At 39.8% G+C, this 19,837-nt stretch overlaps 2 protein-coding genes across 5 annotated transcripts in view; one reads left to right on the forward strand and one right to left on the reverse strand.

The window, feature by feature from the left end:
- The window catches only part of naa50 (N-alpha-acetyltransferase 50, NatE catalytic subunit), a 50,924-nt gene extending 45,191 nt beyond the window's left edge, over positions 1 to 5,733 (reverse strand). Inside the window, exon 1 of one of the 4 annotated variants that reach the window (XM_059970559.1) lies at positions 5,585 to 5,733. In XM_059970559.1, coding sequence (XP_059826542.1) covers positions 5,585 to 5,718 — 134 coding nt within the window. In that variant the 5' untranslated portion in view covers positions 5,719 to 5,733. Of the gene's footprint in view, positions 1 to 5,479 lie in introns of all 4 variants that reach the window. The other 3 variants (XM_059970560.1, XM_059970561.1, XM_059970562.1) reach the window with 3 other exon arrangements.
- Positions 5,734 to 6,583: 850 nt separating this feature from the next.
- Positions 6,584 to 19,837, forward strand: part of atp6v1ab (ATPase H+ transporting V1 subunit Ab) — a 45,818-nt gene continuing 32,564 nt past the window's right edge. The window contains exon 1 of the mRNA XM_059970555.1: positions 6,584 to 6,691. Coding sequence (XP_059826538.1) covers positions 6,615 to 6,691 — 77 coding nt within the window. The 5' untranslated portion in view covers positions 6,584 to 6,614. The remainder of the gene's footprint in view (positions 6,692 to 19,837) is intronic.

Consider the following 19,837-nt stretch of genomic DNA (forward strand, 5'->3'; position numbering starts at 1 on the left):
ACCCCAAGATATCTGTATCTTCTACCTGATGGCAGCAGCATGTAAAGAGTACGGCCTAGGCCAAGGGTCGGCAACCCGCGGCTCTTTGATCTCTGTGCTGCGGCTCCCCTTAGTTTGTTAGTTTTTGAAATGTAATTCAAAATTTGAAGATTATGGTGATCTTGTACAATCTAAAAACGTTGTGGAGACCCCATCTCCTGGCACATCCGAACCGGCTCACAATTAGCCACCGTTCCGGCTAAGGGAGATAGCCTACGGGGGCTTGTGAGTACGTGTCTTTTGGAGCATCCGCGCCCATGGGGACGGGTTGAGGGAGGCTTTAAATCAAGGCTGTTTAGTTCAAATAAAGTTACCTTTGACTGCAGTGTCTTTATTTTAGCGCTGCGTGTAGCACTACACCGCTACAACGTGTTTTTTATCGCTATTAATATACATCACCACTGCCAATGCCTGACACCCTCCAATGCGCGCGGTTCTTTTAATTCTTCGATCCAAGGTAGGCTATCTATGGAGTAACCTTCAACCCAACGTCTTTTTTTCGGAGTTCAAAATGTTTTTATTGCATACAGAAATGTAATTTCGTTTTCTCTACAGGAGTTCATCAATTTCATAAATGCAACACATTATAGTTTGTTTATACATAGCATAAAGGCAAAAAAAACCGTTGTATGCAGTGTTATTTCATTTGAAATGTCAAATGGGTTTTGTGGCTCCCAGTGTTTTCTTTTCTGTGGGAAATGGGTCCATATTGGCTCTTTCAGTGGTAAATGTTGCCGACCCCTGGCCTAGGCTTTGATGATGAATGCTGCTTTCCTGTGACAGCATTTCACGTAGATGTGCTCAGTGGTTGGGAGGGCTTTACATGTGATGCACTGGGCTACAACCACTACCTTTTGTAGGATTTTCCATTCAAAGTCATTGGTGTTCCCACACCAGGCTATAATGCAGCCAGTCAATACCCTTTCCACTGCATTTATAGAATTTTGTCCAAATTTTTGATGACATGCCAAATCTCCACAGACTCCTGAGGAAGTAGAGGTGCTGTCGTGCTTTCTTTGCAATTACGTTTATATGATGGGTACATGACAGGTCCTCCAAGATAATGGCACCAAGGAATTTAAAATTATTGACCCTCTCAAGCCTGGTGACGGAATCTTGGACTCTCAGGATGAAAGCACACAAGACCAATAAACCTCAATCATCTACAGGATTGAATCTGTGCCATCTGTGAAATGCCCAGCTGCAACACGCTGGGACCTCTTTAGAAACACCTCTCAAATTGCCTTTCATCAGGTAGAAGGGCAAGGAAGTGCCATCAATTCCAGTTCCACATCATGCCAACTTGAAAATGCACTGCTACTGCTTTACACTGTTGTGTTAAACACAGCTCAGCTGCACTATTGAGCGTCTTCAGCACATGGACTGCAGAGGCCCACCAGCTTAATTGGAAGGTAGAAATGTGCAATGAAAGGTGACTGGCCAGGGACTCCCACTGAAAGAAAAACTACATTGTTAATGTTCAATGCAAAGGTAGTCTATGAAATAAAGTCATGTTCTTACAGTGTGGGAGAATTGCCTTGGAAAGATAAGTGGTTTATTCTTGTGATCCTCATAATCACTTTCTCTTCCACACGTTTAAGCAATTTTGTTTAATTTGCAGATTTAACTTTGCCAGCAGAAAGAAATGTTTACAAATACTTGGCAAGTACATAAAGAGAAGCTAATCAATACCCCAGGAAGATAGTCAAGTGGCAGCCAAAATGGCAGCCACAGTGTCTCATCCTATGTTTTTTTATCGTTCAATAATAGCATCTGGAATTCCTCCCTGGATTATTTGCTTGCTTTTTACACAAGTCACCCACCATAGAAATGATGCTCACCTTCTAAATATCTAGTACATTTACAGCACATGGACAGGCATTTCAACTGAACCTGCCAACGTTTTTGCACCCTGCCATGGCTTAAATCATCAACATACCCTATCATCCATTTGTATTTACTCAGCTTTCCCTTAAATGCACCAATACTATTCCCAGCACTTCAAGTTGTCCAAGATCCTTAAGTTTATGTACTTGTAACCCATTTTCCATAATACTCCCTGGGTCACTACCATTCATTAGTGTTTCCTACATGGTTACTCTTGGATAAATGATCCAAAATGTGTTAACTGCTGCGTCAAGTAGCCTAATCCTCCAATAGCTCGTATTTCTTGCATCTGAAGCCTTTCACAGCAAGAGGTCTGATTACATTCTGCAATCCCCCATGTCGATGTGCTATTACCACAGTTTTATTTCTAGTTCCTGTCAAATGAACAAACTGGTCAAGGTGGCCCATTTCTTATGCAGTGAACTTGCTTTCACACCTTTGATAATAGATTGTATCCATTTTGGGCTACCCATGTCATTCCTATCATCTGATTCTTGCTTACCCTATTAACAAAATCAAGAAGTGGTGAATGGAATGGTTCTTAAATTATCTTTTCATACAGAATTACACCTTGATCAATTATATTGGGTGCTGTATTAAATGCAATCACCATATGCCACACCCTCCCTAATTTAAGCACTTTTTATTGAAATCCATTCCAAGTAACATGATGCCTTACATAACACCATTCTCTTCAGCACTTCAATTAACTCGTCTCAATATCAAGTTTTTGTGCTCTTTCATTTTAAACAAAGTCACTCAGCTTCATATTAAACAAATACACCAGTGGTCTGAACTTCGTTCCTATGTGTTTCATTATGTCCTCTTAAGTAATTAACCACTGTCTCAGAACGATAGCATCCAATTTAACTAAACACAAGATGACACACTTCACATAAACAAAATCAAATAAAAACTGATGCTAGGTCAGAGGAAACGTTATGATGAACGAGATTCAGTTTGAATCAACATGCAGATTGCAAGGATATTCAAAATGTAAAGGAGAGACGCAAACGGGAGTTCCAAAGAGTCTTAGTAATGGAAATGTAGGGAGGTTAGGGAAAAGGAAATTATGCATGCTAGAACTGGAATAGTGCAGATTTTGGATAATAGAGATTAGAAAGACCAGTGCCAAGGAGGGACTTTAATTAAAAAAAAAGCACTCTGAATTTATTTAGCTTTCATTTGTTCAGAAATGAAATTCCAGTGTTGATCACTGATTATGATTTATCCAAAATGAGTATGGATTAATTTTTTTTTGCAGATTTACTTTGCAAAGCTTTTCACTCTCTCATCACTTCTCCTGCAAACACTATTTGTTACTGAGCAGTTTCATGGATAATGGGACCAGTCAGGTTTCTCATCCAAAAAGCTACCATGGAAATGATTCCTATTCAAGCACACAAGTTGTTCAAAAGTGACAAAACTTACATTCCACTAGATGTACAGTACAGGCCATCCATGGGCTGTCAACACCTGACTTACAGATACCCCTATAGGAACAAGCTCCATACTAAATTCAGTAGTGTAACATGTGTAGATAAATTCCTTCCTATCAAAATCAGAACTATTTTCCTCTCTCTGCACTTCTAGTAATCGATCAGTTTTATGCACTTTTGATATCACTGCAATTCTGTAGAGGTATTACAAAGTGATTGTTGTGCAATTTCTAACCTATGGACAAAATTGACTCATGGATGTCTGTAAAAATGGAACTGGTTTGTTACCCCAGGTATGACGAGGAACAGGAACTGCAGTTGATCTTCTGCTGCCTGGTACAGGGTTCACTATCAATGCAGTCCTCCTACTAATGACCCAGTTAAAGATTTAAATTGCATAGAAGCTGGGAATCCAAATGGGCCAGTTACACAAAGACAGATTAGTAAATGAGTTTATTAATGTTTATTAATAGAACAGAAATAAGTTCCAGAACTTTGGACAACAGTAGCAGAAGACAAATCACAATGATACAGCAGTAACACAAAAGTTCAATGTTCTAAGCTTAGATAAAGTACAGTCCCGAAACAGCATAAATAGCGGGGAGAAGGCAGAGAACAAAAGTGAAAATTTTGAAATGGATTGCTTAACCAAGAGGCTGTGTAGGTCAGCAACAGGAAACATAATAGAAGTCAAGGTATCAGCAGCTTAATTGTATTACTTCATGTTTGAAGTAGGAAAGAAGTACTCCCCTACCCACCAGGAGCATCGGAATAGCTTAAAAGGTAAGAGGGCATCAGCAGCAGAGCTAAAGCAGGGGCAAAGGTAGATAATTATTAGATACTTATTGATGCAATGGATATATAATTCATAAAACTCATCAAAATCAACACACCACAAAGCTGTCAACACAGTTGTCAGCTTCATTTGCCAGAGAAGGGGATAAACAAATGACTATTATAATACTTTCAGTAATCTCAGGTCATCTTTAAAGTTATTATTACTGGAGGAATAAAATACTAGCTGCTAGTTTACACAGTAAGATCTCACATACAGCAATATTGTGATGACTAGAAAACTTTTTGCAGTGTTGGTCAGGGAACAAGCATTGCCCTACATTTATTTAGTCCACTACTCATTTATAATAACAACCCAGGAGCAACAAGATGAATGGGCTTTTACAACTCAACCAAGAGATTGTGCCTCCTTCAGAAGAGTACCCCACAGCCCTGGAAAATTGGCCTAGATGTTTTGCACTTAGTCTTTGGAGTGAGATGTGAGCCCCTAACATTCCAGCTCAGAAACAACAGGGCCTACCAGTAAGCTACAGGTGGCAGAATGTTGTCAATGCATACGCAGTAGATGTTATATTAAATTTAAATATAAATCAGCAATTCAGAATTTTACTAATCCCTCAAGCTAAAAAAACATTCTATTTATATTGCCTGTCATATAACCTCAAACTTCCACGTGTTTAAGCTATTAAGTTTCTCAAACTTTGCTTTGATGTAACTACTCCCTCGAAAAAAAGAAACTGTTCCTACTTTAGAAAAGAAAGTACTTTTGAGGGTTTTTTCAACTTTCTTAACAGTATTATGAAATGATACATAATTATACCGAAACTTCACATCAGCCATTCCAAAATGTAATATAAAATAACCAAATGCTAATGAATACGCTCCACATTCTTACGAGCCTCCAACAGACTGATGAACAGTTACAAAGTGATATTAAAAATACAGTCTCGCTCAGTTATGTAAAAATAGAAAAAAGTAAACAATATAATAAACTTCAAGCATGTCGACGTACACAGGTACAAACAACAGATGAAAAGCGTAGATCCCAAATTCAGCAAATTTGGCCAATTCTTGGGAGTCCTTTGGGGACCATTAAAAATAACTATGGTAAAGAAAGATTTTTGTGAGGCGGCAATATTGCCTCTCGGGGATTGATGAAGATAGCGCCCGAGTCACAGCAGGAAAAGGCCGGGAGCTGCACAGTCCGAGGCGGCCGCGGCCCGAGGCCTCCACTTCAACAACTTGACTATGAACTCAGCGCGCAACTCCCGCCACGAATGAACGCCCGACAGGACGGGCCCATGGGCCCACTCACTCACCCCTTCATGGTGCGCGGGCACTTGTCCGTCTTCACCTGTTAACTGAGCGGGGTAGGGGATGAAGGTAATCGCCCGACTCCTCAACCTCTAACACATGCCACTCACCGCGCTCCCTCCGCTCCGCGCCACCCACTCTCACCTCCGACCTCTGACCCCACCTCCGAGCCAACACTCCGTTCGCATCTCATCGACTGAGACACGAACCTTTCCGAGTCCGGCCGGACGGATCCCGAGTTCATCCGAACGTACCCGAGATTTTCCGAGTCCTGCCGAACGGAACCCGAGTCTTTCCGAAACAAACACAAACGGAAGTCACGACCTGAAATGTTAACTTCGTTTCTGTCTCCACAAGCGCTGCATAACTTCCTAAATATTCCCAACGTGTCCTGTTTTATTTCAGATTTCCAGGATCTGCAATGATTTGTTCAAATCTAAACAATTCTGGCTCGAGCGTTGTCGGACGGAGTCAAGCGTCTCGCCGACTCCAAGCGACCCGGCCCGAATCGAGCCGAACACAGCAAATCTCGCAGAAATAATGATTCGCAGCCGTTTGCATCTTCTTTTATGTTTATCTCTTTTGATACGTCCCTTAAACTGGCTTCAATGCACTAATGAGTTAAAAGAGCGAAAAAAATGAAACCATGCATCTTTTAATACTCTCCTGCTTTATGTTTCGTTTATCTTCACATAGTGGAGATTCATCAACTGTATTTGAACAATCGTTATGTTTATGTTTTTCGGCTTTAAAGAGAAAAGGGATTTGTTGGGAAAACGCTTATCACGTGACCGTGATTTCTCTCTTTCCCCCCCCCCCAAAGAGTTTATCTTACGGGAAAATGAAACCGATCATCGGATCAAAACGTCTCACCTTGACAAATAATCAAATCTTTAAATTAAATTGTATTCATAATGAATAATTTTCATAATTCGGGTTAGAAGACACCTAAGCTGACGTCACGCCCGTTGTTATTGCATCCCAAATATCATTTTCTTTTAAGAAAATAATGTATTAGTAATCATTTGCGTACACGTTCAAAGCCTAATCTTTATGAGGAATTAAAAAATAAATAAAAATTAATTGTGAGAAATTGAGTGCCCTCGTTAGCGCCGCCGCTTACAGTTCGGCAGGGTGCGCATGCGTGGTGGGTGGTCAGCTGACTGTCAACCGACTGCGGGAGCTCGAGACGGAGGCGAGGCGGTGCAGAGACGCAGGTAACGGGCAGCGGCTCCGGTGTGCGGCAGTGAGGGGTGGGAGAGGGCAGCGAGTCAGGGCCGGTCTGGGGTGGGAGAGGGCAGCGAGTCAGGGCCGGTCTGGGGTGGGAGAGGGCAGCGAGTCAGGGCCGGTCAGGGGTGGGAGAGGGCAGCGAGTCTGGGCCGGTCTGGGGTGGGAGAGGGCAGCGAGTCAGGGCCGGTCTGGGGTGGGAGAGGGCAGCGAGTCAGGGCCGGTCAGGGGTGGGAGAGGGCAGCGAGTCAGGGCCGGTCTGGGGTGGGAGAGGGCAGCGAGTCAGAGGCCGATGAGGGTTGGGAGGTAGTGAAGAAGACAGCAGCATCTTCCAGTCTGGCATCAGATTTATGAGCTGCCCATGACATTAATTCCTTTTTTCTGCACTATTTTTGATTTATAATATTTTAGTGTATAATCCAAAAGAATTTCACAATATGTCATTGATAATAAATCAAATTCTGAGAGGGAGAGGGCATCCTCCCCCTCTCTGCACCAAACTGGATTTTAATCTCTCCCCACTAGCTTGATTACGTTCTGTTTTATTTCCACATGTTCGGACGCTGTTATCTTGTCCGCTACACTGTCTCCCTCACATTTACAATCTCCATTGTCCGTTCTTCCAAACCTATCAGCTTTGACGTCTTTTGTGTATTGCCAAGTGAATTGGCTGTAGGTTTGCTGAATTATCAGTCACCCAGGGAAAATTGGATGAGAGCTGTGCCAGTTTAGGAAATGAAACAGGAGTTTCACAACTAATGTGGGAGGACTTAATGTAGTGACCAATCATTGTTTGATGAATCTTGACATTGGTTTATTTTCACTTGTATGAGATACAGTGAAAAGCTTTTATATTGCATATGATTCAGTCAGATTCATGTTATTTTGTTTCATTTATTCTCAATTTCTTCCTTCGCACCTCTCACCTGAATGTTTAATGGGTGTATGGATGACGTGAATGATAGAGGACTGGCATATATATGTACAATCCAACTGTGACAAACTGCATTGCATTTATTTGATATTTTGGCTAAGAGCAGGAAGTGATCTTATATTGTACAAATTCAATAGATTCATTAACACTTGTCAAAGTCAGAAATTTGCCACCAACTTGATCTGGCTTGATGTTCTCTGCAGTGCCTTACCATGCTATGTGTATCTAAAACCATTTCTCAGGGAGCTTATGGCTGGGAAAAAAATGTTGTTTTTCCTTTAAACAATCCTTATTGACAGTCGGTGACTAAGCAACCAACAATGTAGAAATGCACTAGAATATTTTGCATTTAACTAAGGTTAAAGTTATGGTGGTGAGTATTGAAAATCTATTTCACTAGTGTTTTTTGCGAATTAGTAACCAAATGATTCTTGTACCTTTGTGCACATCTCATAAATTTCACAGGTTGCACCATGGCAGAAATGTGAATTCATTCCATTTTTATCCCAGACTTTAGTCTTATTGTTTCCTTTATGATTGGGCAAAAAATTGCATTCAATATTGCATTTTTATTATTCAGTGGCAAAGATCTGTATTATCACTAAATTCGTGAGAGTATATCGAAATGCATTGGGCCCAAATTGAAATATATTAGCTGCAACAAAGGAACTAAACCAATTTTGTCATAAAATGGGGAACACTTGGAATGATATGGAAAACATGGGAAGCAAGTGGAGATGTTTGAGAGGGTGTTCTTGTTACCAGGGAAGAGATATTTGCATCTCAAAGCATGAAAGTGGCTAAATCCCCAGGACCTGACCAAATACATCCTGGAGCTTTGTGGGAAGTGAAAGAGGGAATCACCAAGACCCTTGTGGAGATATTTGCTTCATTATTAGGTACTGATGAAGTTTCAAAAGACTAATGATTTTCCCTTGTTTAAAAAGGATAGCAAGAACAAGCAAAGGAACTACAGCTGGTCAGCCTGACATCAGTAATAGGAAAGTTATTGGAGAGAATTCTGAGGGGCAGGATCTACTAGCATTTGGATGGGAGGAGTCAGCATGGCTTTATGCATGGGAAGTTATGTTTGACAAACCTTTGAACTTTTTGAAGTATCCAAAAAGGTAGAAGAGGTTAGGGTAGAAGATATTGTCTGTTTGGATTTTAGAAATTATGTTCATGGTCTGGAAGCTCCCAATGAAATCTTGAAAGCACTAGATAGGTGGATCAAAATTGGCTCATGGTTAGGTAAATAGGAAGTAGTTGAAGATCTTTTTTCTCTCATAATAGAGGCTGGTAACTAGTGGTGTGCCACAGGGACCTGTGTTGGGACACTTTTATTCATTATTTATATAAATGATTTGGATGCAAATGCACAAAGCTTAATCAAGTTTGTTGATATTGAAGAAGGCTATCATATATAAAAGGATCTTAATCACGGTAGCATAGAAGTTAGTGAAATTGCTTTGCACCGCCAGTGATCACTGATTGGGGTTCGATTCCCGCCACTGTCTGTAAAGAATTCCTACGTCCTCCCTGTGACTGCGTGGGTTTCCTCCCACATTCCAAAGATATATGGTAGGCATGTTATATTGGTACTGGAAGCATAGGCTCCCTCCAGCACAATCCTCGCTGATCTGATTTGACACATTTCTGTGTTTTTACACTGTACATGTGACAGATAGAGTAGTAAATGGGTTTCAATACAGATAAGTGTAAGGTGATCTTTGCAATGTCAAACCAGTGAAGGACGTGTGCTATGAACAAATGAGTGTAATGAAACAGAGGGATATGTGAGCACAAGTGCACAGTTTGTTAAAAATGGCATTACAGTTAGACTGTGTGGTGAAAAGGCTAAAGTACACTGGCTTCAATCTTTCTGGGCATTGAGTTTAGGAGTTGGGACGTTATGTTATAGTGGTGTCAGTCATTGGTGAGGCTGCACTTGGAGAACTTAGTACAGTTTTGGCCACTCTTATAGGAAAGGTGTGGTTAAACTGGAAAAAGTGCGTAAGGTCATTGTACACCAGTCATTGAAGGTGGGCATGCAGGTACAGCAGGCGGTGAAAAAGGCAAATGGTATGTTGGCATTCATAGCAAAAGGATTTGAGTACAGGAGCAGGGAGGTTCTACTGCAGTTGTACAAGGCCTTGGTGAGACTGCACCTAGAATATTGTGTGCAGTTTTGGTCCCCTAATCTAAGGAAAGACATTCTTGCCATAGAGGGAGTACAGAGAAAGTTCACCAGATTGATTCCTAGGATGGCAGGACTTTCATATGAAGAAAGACTGAATTGACTAGGCTTGTACTCACTAGAATTTAGAAGATTGGGGGGGGGGATCTTATTGAAACATATAAAATTCTAAAGAGATTGGACAGGCTAGATGCAGGAAGATTGTTTCCGATGTTGGGGAAGTCCAGAACGAGGGGTCACAGTTTAAGGATAAAGGGGAAGCCTTTTAGGACCGAGATGAGGAAAAACTCCTTCACACAGAGACTGGTGAATCTGTGGAATTCTCTGCCACAGGAAACAGTTAAGGCTGGTTCATTGGCTATATTTAAGAGGAAGTTAGATATGGCCCTTGTGGCTAAAGGGATCAGGGGGTATGGAGAGAAAGCAGGTACAGGGTTCCGAGTTAGATGTTCAGCCATGATCATACTGAATGGTGGTGCAGGCTCGAAGGGCCAAATGGCCTACTCCTGCACCTATTTTCTATGTTTCTATGTCTATAAAAGATTTACAAAGTTATTGCAGGGAGTGGAGAACCTGAATTGAGAGAGATTGCCCAGGCTGTGTCTTTATTCCTTGAACATAGGAGAATGAGGAGTGACTTTATAGTATTTAAAATTATCAAAGGCAGCAAGACTAAAACTAGGAGGCATAGATTTAAGGTGAGAGGGAAAAGATTTATAAAGGCCAGGGGTGGTGAGTATATGGAATGAGCAGCTGGAGAAAGTGGTGAGGTAGGATCATTTAACAAGCACTTGGGTATGTTCATGAAGGGGTGGGGCTTCAAGAGATGTGGGCAAAACACAGAAAATTAGTCCTGGCAGGGTGGGGACTGGTCAGTCGGGACTCAGTGAGCCAAAGGATGTGTATCCATGCTGTCTTGTTCTGTACTCCATGCAAGTTTTAAACTCATAACCAGGATTCATGCACATTAAGCAAAATGTGTAAATAATTGCAATGGAGTAACTTTTTTAATTTGGCCTACTTTTCAAGAAATACTTAAGTGTGTGCCACACAATCCCCAACTTGCTAGATCCAAATCAATACAGCAGATTTTCTTTTAGTTAAAACAAGCCAGGGATTACCTGAACCTTGTGCATTATGTTGTTGGGTCAGGGCAAGTCTCTGCTAGGTACCCTTAGAAGAAAACAAGCCACCTTCCCTGGCTTTGCCAAGTATCTAAGCTGTCAAGTTTTTGAATATTCCTGGCATTCCCTGCAACACCTACCATTCAGAAAAGAAAGAAGTTATGCAAAAAAACTTTAAAATTTAAAAAAAAGCCTTCACATTATAACTTAACATAAAATATTTCACAGCCATACAGTTCATTCCAAAGAATGTGCCTGCAGATCCTGCGCCATAGTATAACACACGCCAGGATCTGAGCAGATTCTCCAATGTACAGTAACTGCTGAGCAACCACCTGTTTCATCATAAGATTTCCATGCAGAGTCCAAAGTCAGAGCACAGCCACAAAATAAATGTAATATCCCAGCCAGAATCAGAAGATATCCACAATTGAAATTTGCTGTTCAGGTTAAAAAGTTTAAGCGATTCACCCATAATAAACAACAGTAATTACATTTAAAAGTATACTCGTACATGATGCTTTCCAAAATCAAAGTGCAAATCAGCACGTCTACAGGCTGTTTGCCTTTATTTTCAAATATGGCTACAGATTTATATCATAAAATGTACTGTCTTGCAATTAGAGCTGATTGCTCACTGCCATTTTTTGGGCCATATTGTCCAACTGCATTCTATCCAATTACAAAATTCATCACTATCATTTTTTTTCATTTAAACTGTTAAATGTAATATATTCGCTCAATTCATTATGTGCTTTTGATGACTACGATTAGATTCTCAACTATTTTAGATTGGAGGAGCAGTATATTTTTTAGCATTAAATGTATCGCTCTTCAGAAGCTTAGAAGCGAGGAATTTCTGGTGTGACTGATCTACTTGAGTAAGATTTCTCATAAGTGGAATGTCACTAACATTGCGCAAGTCACCATTGCATCACTAACTTGCTCACTGTATAATTCTGTATAATGGGTCATTTCAAAGTTAATCCTTTTAAAGATCTTTATCAAATTTAATTAGTCTTACTCTTGTCTATTTTATAAAAGCAAACAGTTGACATTGTCATGAATTACTATACATGAATAAGTGTATTGCTTCCGCTCAAGTTTTAAAAATAAGACAGGTCATGCAAGTAAATTTATATTGAAAATCATAAGCATGTTTGTGTGTATAAATATTAACATCATGATACTTAACAAACATTTTTATTAAGTAATTTTGCCAACTTAGAATTGGACTTTCAACTGAGCTTTGTTTTAGGCACGTTAACTGTTGTTTAGATGTTACTTTTCAGTAAGTTTGAGTTTGAGAAATGGTTAATATTTTACTTCCTTAACTTCAGCAGTTATTCCTTAAAATTGTGAATAGTAAATGTTATAAAAGATCTGTGGTTATTGTGTAGGAGTGAGGTATCCCCACACAGGTCTCTGAAATTTGATATGTTTTCAAAAGCTCTGAATACATGTCATTGAAGTAAATTGCATATATAAAAGCAGTCAAGATGAAGTGTCCTGCCCCTAAATTGTCGACTCTTTATTCTTCTCCATAGATGCTGCCTGACCTGCTTAGTTCCTTCAGCATTTGTGTGTGTTAGTCTGGATTTCCAGCAGCTGCAGGATCTCTTGTGTTCATGCTTGTATAAAAGGATAGTTTAAATATAAAAATTTGGTTTACTCCCTCTTTATCAATATGACAATCCAAAACAAAACGTAAGATTTAAAGAATTTTGATATGCATTTGCCTTACCGTTTCTAGCTCCAGAAAAATAGTGCCTTGGGCAAAACCACCCTGCTGTGACTGCAGTACGAACACCAAAAGGGAAAGCAATGAAGCTCTTGCTAATTAGCTTGAGCAGGAACAAAAAAGTATAAACCTTCTCCAATGCTGCATTAGTTCACTGCTCAGAGTTTGCTTTCTGATTGCTGACTAGTTTGGTTAGTCAGTCAATAAGGGCATTTTACTGATTATTTATCATTTATTTATTCAGGTCATCTAACTGAATTATAATTGGATAGTTATAGACACTTGGTTGCTGTCCTTTTTAGTCTCAACTGAACAAGATATAACTTGAATAAGAATTAGTGAATTGTTTTTCTAGGGGGAAATTGAAGTAATCAGAAATTATATTCTTCATTCATCGTTTGGATCCTTCTGTTTAGGAACCTTACCAAAAGTGTTGAATTTTTCTCCCCTTGCCCATGATGATGAATGCTTAGCCTTCCAATATGTTTCATTGGGACAATGAATTGCTGTTGGGAAGATTGATAAATTTGGATGGGAATGGTGTCAGCAAAATAACAGTGACCCTTGTTTAAATCTGGGTTTTGCTGTCCTGGAAACTAAACCAAAATTGCACAAACAACTAAGAAACAGGTCCCAAAGTTAGTTTAAGATTGCAGAAGTGAAAGGATTATGTTGTAACCTATTTGAAAGTATCTACAATTTTATTTGAAAGTTTTCTCAATCCTGTACATTTTAACTCTTGATTTTTCACTTTGACTGGAGTCTAAAATAATCCCAGAATCTTGTGCAATGAAAGTAGAATGTTAATTATTTCATATCCTTCTCCAATTAAGGACATGTACTCTAGAGGGCACTGTAGTTGCTCAGTCCTTATTTAAATTCCACGAGCTGCACAACAGCAGTATCCTTTTCACTTACAACTTAAAGTATTTCTACAAGAAACACAATGTGTGCTCAGTTAGCCATTATGTGAACCATATATTTCTGTAAAATCTTCAATACTCTTTTAGCTTTGAAATTATAACATAATTCAACCAGCACAGTCTACAGCAGTAGTTCTCAAACTTCTTTAGGCTTTGTCTCCCAGACCACATCCCCAGCACTATACTCTCCCTTTTTGACCATGACATAAAGAATCAAAAGCCATTATAGTTTTTATTTAATACAGTAAAAACAGTTTTCTCCTCAACAATTTTAGAGCATACATTTGTAGTCCAACTACTCACTACTTCACTGATTTTTCACCTTTCAAGGAGATGCATGGGCTTGGTGCAGTGATATCAACTTCTCAACATCAGGCTGAATGTCACTCAGAAGGAGTCTCAGATCCCCACGATCCGTCATTGATGTTTGTTTCATTGCTTTGAAAGAAGTTGGGTGCCTGCACTGAAACCATGCTCCACTAAATTTGATGTTAGAAAAAACCAACTTGACCTTTTTCTACAGTGCAGCATAATGATCAGAAATTTCTTTCTTTAACCAAAAGTTTTGATGTGATTTTTTTTGAACCACAACTTCAGCTCAAAGTCTATTTTGTTGTGAGATCAATTCATCCTCCATTCTTCCTGTTAGTTTCTCATTAAGATTGTTTAGGAATGTATTTATTACACAACCTGGAATTTGGATCGAGAGAAATTCTGAAATCTTTCTGGATTACAGCTCACCCAGATGGGCACAGTATATTTGAAGATCATCATCAAGCTACTCTTTCTTTCTCTTCCAACTCAGAGAGGCTTGGAAATTGGAAAAGGTTGTGACAGCTAATGTTGTTTAAATAGGGTTAACTTTGACAGAAATGTGGAGACAATTGATAGGACTTTGATAAGATTCACATCATTTCCTTGCAATTGAAAATTCATTTCTGTAAGTGTTGTGAGTAGTTCAGACAAATAAAGAGTGTCATGCCTAAGGCTACATCCACACTAGACAGGATAATTTTGAAAACACCGGTTTCGCATAAAAACGATAGGCACCCATACTAGGCGTTTTTAAAAATATCTCTGTCCACATTGAAACGGAGATTTCGGCAAATCTCCTCCTCCTGCGCATGCACAGGACACATCTACCAAATACAAGTGACATGTTTGGTGTTGACTCTCGCTGTGAAAGTGTGCATTTGTGCAGATACAGACTAAAAATCTTAAACGACGAGCAGCTGTTGGCTCTCGCACAGGATGACTTAAAAGTTAAAAAAAAAATACTGGAGCGTATGGAGGCAACCGACCAGGAGTTCACAGACAGTATGAACCGGCTGTAGATGAACATTGAAAAACTGACTAACTCTGTTGTGTTAATAAAGCACCTTGTTAAATGTATAAAACGTGCCTACATCAGTGTTATCTTGTATTTCCATGGTTTACATTAGGCTGTTACACACCTATGTCAGAGAAGTACTTGCATAAATAGGTAAACCACCTTCATAGAAGCAAGGACAGAAAACGGCAAAGAGAGTATACTTATTTATTCAGTAAGTTATGGGTCAAAGTATTTGGTGAGTATATTTCCAACTCTTCTGGCTTTAGTCTTGTTGCTGTCTGTTCTGAAATTGTTAGATTGTGTAGGGAGTTGTGTTCAGGAAAACAATGAAATGGTGCGCTGCCGTCTGACAGTGTTTTCAGATTTCTCATGTTACCCTGTCCACACTGATCTGCCCAAGCAGCGTTTTCAAAATTACACACCCTGGACAACGTTTCTGAAAAGCTCCGGTTTCAGGGGAGGAAAATGCCATTTTAGTGTGGACAGAGGGTAAAAACGAAGAGAAAAAACTTCGGTTACAGATTTAGCCAGTGTAGTGTGGACGTAGCCTAATATTCTGGAGTTGAAGCATTCAAGTCACCAAAGAATTTTATCACAGTTTCAAAATGTGCATAAAAGCATTTCAGGCAGTTTCCTTTTGAGAGCCATCTGGCTTCTGTGTGCAACAGCAAGCATTCAATCTGTTCATTATTTGCAATACAAAGCTCTCGAAATAGTTGAAATGAGTGCATGGGACTTGATTTTATTTGCCACTGTGATAACAATATTTAATACTTTGTGCAACCAATCACTTGTTTCTTTTGTGACAAGATATTGTCTGTGAATTACACAGTGAATGGTAAATATGTTAGGTATTGCTTTCTTCAAGAACATAAAACCCCTCAGTGGTGCCCTGTCATAGATGGTGCTCCATCTGTTTCGCAAGCAAGAAAAATGGTGAGTGAAATGTCCTTCTCTATTTAAAAAAAAATTCTCCACAACCCAAAACTCTTGACTCGCACTTTACATCTGATTCTAGTCCCCTTGTAAATGACAACTCTTGAACCATGCTTTCATCTTTTATGAAGCAAACAGGACCAAGAAGCAAAGCTTTGTTTCTTAGCAAAGTTGACTGATCCAACTGCAGAGTCTATTCTATTGCACAATGTGTCTTCCACATTCTTAGATATTTCATCTGTTTGTCTTTGAACAGAGTTGTTACTGAGTGGAAGCTCTTTAATTACATTGGACGGCATTTTTTTTTTTAAAGTATTGCTTCCTCAGAATCTTTCTGTGGTTATAATGGACTGCTTGAAGCTGAACAAAAATATTATTTCAGACTACTTGTGTTACATAGAAATTTGAAGAAACAAGAAATTAACTTTTATTGAATTTAATATGTTTAATTGCATAACAGTGCTGATGCTTTGCAGTTGTTTAATAAAGCTAAAAATGTTTTGTTGATGATATTCATTTGTTTTCGGTGTCTGCAGCTTCTCACTTAAGAATCCAGCAATAATCAGCCAGCATTGCTGGATTCCTATTACCCTGATACAATTTCTCCATGACCGCAATGTCCTGGTGAAACCTTTCATTATGCTCATCACTGACTTTGCCAAGATTTTCAGGGAAAAGTCTAAATGGGAATGCAGAAAATGACTCTATAGTGACATGTTGCACTTCATGGTTTTGTATGCTTGAAACATGTTGTCATCCAGCTGCATTTGGTTTGGTGCTCTGTAGTTACCAAGATAATTTTCAACAACATCCTTGAATGCCTTCCATGCGATTTTGTCCACTCCCACTAGAAGTTTTTCAAATTGCCTGTCATTGGTGGCCTGTTTAATTTATGGACCAACAAAAATACCTTTTTTAATCTTGGCATCAGGTATTGTGGGATATATCTGTCTCAAATATTGAATCCTTCATGGAAATGTTTGTACCTGATGACAGCACATCCCATCCTTGCAGTTTTGAACCCAGTAATTCTGCTTTTGACATTAACAAGCCCAAGTCTCTGACCAGATCATTTAACTCAGATTGAGTTATCAGATGCTCACTTGACATAAAAGGTTCAAAATCTGTTCCTGCATCAGTGTTGTTTTCCATTCCTGGCTCGTGTATCATAGCATCTTTGTCTGCCTCCTCTGGGCACCATGACTCTGGTGGCTTCAGCATTGGAAGGCTATTGTCATATGGTACAGGTCTTATGGCTGAAGGGAAATTGGTGTGTTCAATGGATTTCTTGTTTTTAACGGAGAAACTAGACATTGGACAGACAGAAGTAGCAGTGTGTCACATGATCCTTCTGGTCTCACAATATCACCTGGACAGCAAATATTATTGACTTTCAAGTACCTCTGAGCCAAGCTCTAAGATTGACAGCACATGTAATGCAACAAATGTGAGGAGCCTAGGCTTTATCTTGATTGCCAATTTTGCATCCGAAGTAGAGCTCGCGCTCCATTTTTGAGATTTCAGTGTATATTTGCCACAAGTATAACAAAAAGTGTCATGGCTGTTGCAACATTGGCGAGATATTTTGCTATCACAAATACTAAAAATACGCCCAATATACTATGCGGGTGGATCACTAACTATGAGATCACAAACTGATATACATGTATATGCAATGAATAAAATGGTGTGTGTGTGATGTTTCTTTGCCTTTCTAAAACCTGTCCTGCCATGCAGCATCCGCCCTGCCTAAGTGTATCTAGGCATGCCTGGACAAGATAAACTTCTTGGCTTGTATTGTGGGCAACATTTTAATTGAATTGAATTATGCATCGAAATGACAAATATAGGCGATTTCCCAAAGAAAAGGTGCATGATACGGAAATTATATGGTAATTTTCATGATCAGCTGTCCAAAATCGTGAGATACACCTAAAAGTATCCAGGAGGCAAAATCTTTCTTGTCCAGTGTTATTTGGTCTAGTGACTTATGTAAAACTTTACTCAGAACCTCCCTTACTGCCGGCGAATAAGTTCTTCTCCAATTCCATGGAGCTCTCCACATTTAGCAATGAGCAATGAAATGTTGTATTTCACTGTTGTGGAATGCTGGCAAACATGTTTTGAAGTGTTTCCCATTTCTAAAAGTTTTCACAAAGTGACTGAAAGTAACCCAAGGTTCTTGTTTCTTTTATCAGTGTGTTCTCTTCACATGTTCAAGGGGTTGCACTTGAAACCCAGGGGGATCAATGTCCTGGCAGGGAGGTTTGCTAAGGCTACTAGGGAGAGCTTAAACTAGAATTGTTGGGGGGGGGGGTGGGAACCAAACTGAAGAGACTGGGGAAGAGGAGGCTAGCTCACAAATAGAGAAAGCTTTTAGACAGTGCGAGAGGGAGGATAGGCGGGTGATAGAGAAGGGACACGCTCAGACCAAAGGTTTGAGATGCATCTATTTTAATGCAAGGAGTGTTATGAACAAAGCGTATGAGCTTGGAGCGTGGATCAGTACTTGGAGATGTGATGTGGTGGCCATTACAGAGACTTAGATGGGTCAGGGACAGGATTGGTTACTTCAAGTGCAGGGTTTTAGATGTTTCAGAAAGGACAGGGAGGGAGGCAAAAGAGGTGCGGGTGTGGCACTGTTGATCAGAGATAGTGTCACAGCTGTAGAAAAGATTGACACCATGGAGGGTTTGTCTATGGAGACTGTGGATGGAGGTTAGGAACAGGAAGGGGGTCAATAACTCTACTGGGTGTTTTTTTTATAGGCCATCTAATAGTAACAGGGATATCAAGGAGCAGATAGGGAAACAGATCCTGGAAAGGTGTAATAATAAGAGTGGTCGTGATAGGAGATTTTAATTTCCCAAATATCGATTGGCATCTCCCCAGAGCAAGGGGTTTAGATTGGGTGGGGTTTGTTAGGTGTTTTCAGGAAGGTTTCTTGACACAGTATGTAGATAAGCCTACAAGAGGAGAGGCTGTACTTGATTTGGTATTGAGAAGTGAACCTGGTCAGGTGTCAGGTCTCTCAGTGGGAGAGCATTTTGGAGATGGAGATAGAATTATGATCACTTTTACAATAGCATTGGAGAGAGATAGGAACAGACAAGTTAGAAAAGCATTTAATTGGATTAAGGGGAATTATGAGGCTATCAGGCAGGAAATTGGAGGCTTAAATTGGAATCAGATATTCTCAGTGAAAAGTACGGAAGTAATGTGGCAATTATTCAGGAGATATTGGTGTAGAGCTCAGTATAGATACGGTCCAATGAGACAGGGAAGTTATGGTAGGGTACAGGAACCGTGGTGTACAAAGGCTGTAATAAATCTAGTCAAGAAGTAAAGAAAAGCTTACAAAAGGTTCAGAGAGTTGGGTAATGTTAGAGATCTAGAAGATTATAGGAGAGCCAGAAGGGGCAATAAGATGGCCTTGGCAGGCAGAATTAAGGAAAACCCCAAGACATTCTACAAGTATGTGAAGAGCAAGAGGATAAGACGTGAAGGAATAGGACCTATCAAATGTGACAGTAGGAAAGTGTGTATGGAACCGGAGGAAATAGCAGAGGTACTTAATGAATACTATACTTCAGTATTCACTATGGAAAAGGATCTTAGTGATTGTAGTGATGACTTGCAGCAGACTGAGCATGTAGATATTAAGAAAAAGGATGTGCTGGAGCTTTTGGAAAGCATGAAATTGGATAAGTCACCGGGACTGAACAAAATGTAACCCAGGCTACTGTAGGAGGCGAGGGAGGAGATTGCTGAGCCTCTGGTGATGACTTTTGCATCATCAGTGGGGACGGGTGAGGTTCCCGAGGATTGGAGGGTTATGGATATTGTTCCTTTATTCAAGAAAGGGAGTTGAGATAGCCCAGGAAATTATAGACCAGTGAGTCTTATATCAGTGATTGGTAAGTTGATGGAGAAGATCCTGAAAGGCAG

The sequence above is a fragment of the Hypanus sabinus genome, chromosome 5, assembly GCF_030144855.1.
Source record: "Hypanus sabinus isolate sHypSab1 chromosome 5, sHypSab1.hap1, whole genome shotgun sequence".
Classification (NCBI taxonomy): Eukaryota; Metazoa; Chordata; class Chondrichthyes; order Myliobatiformes; family Dasyatidae; genus Hypanus; species Hypanus sabinus.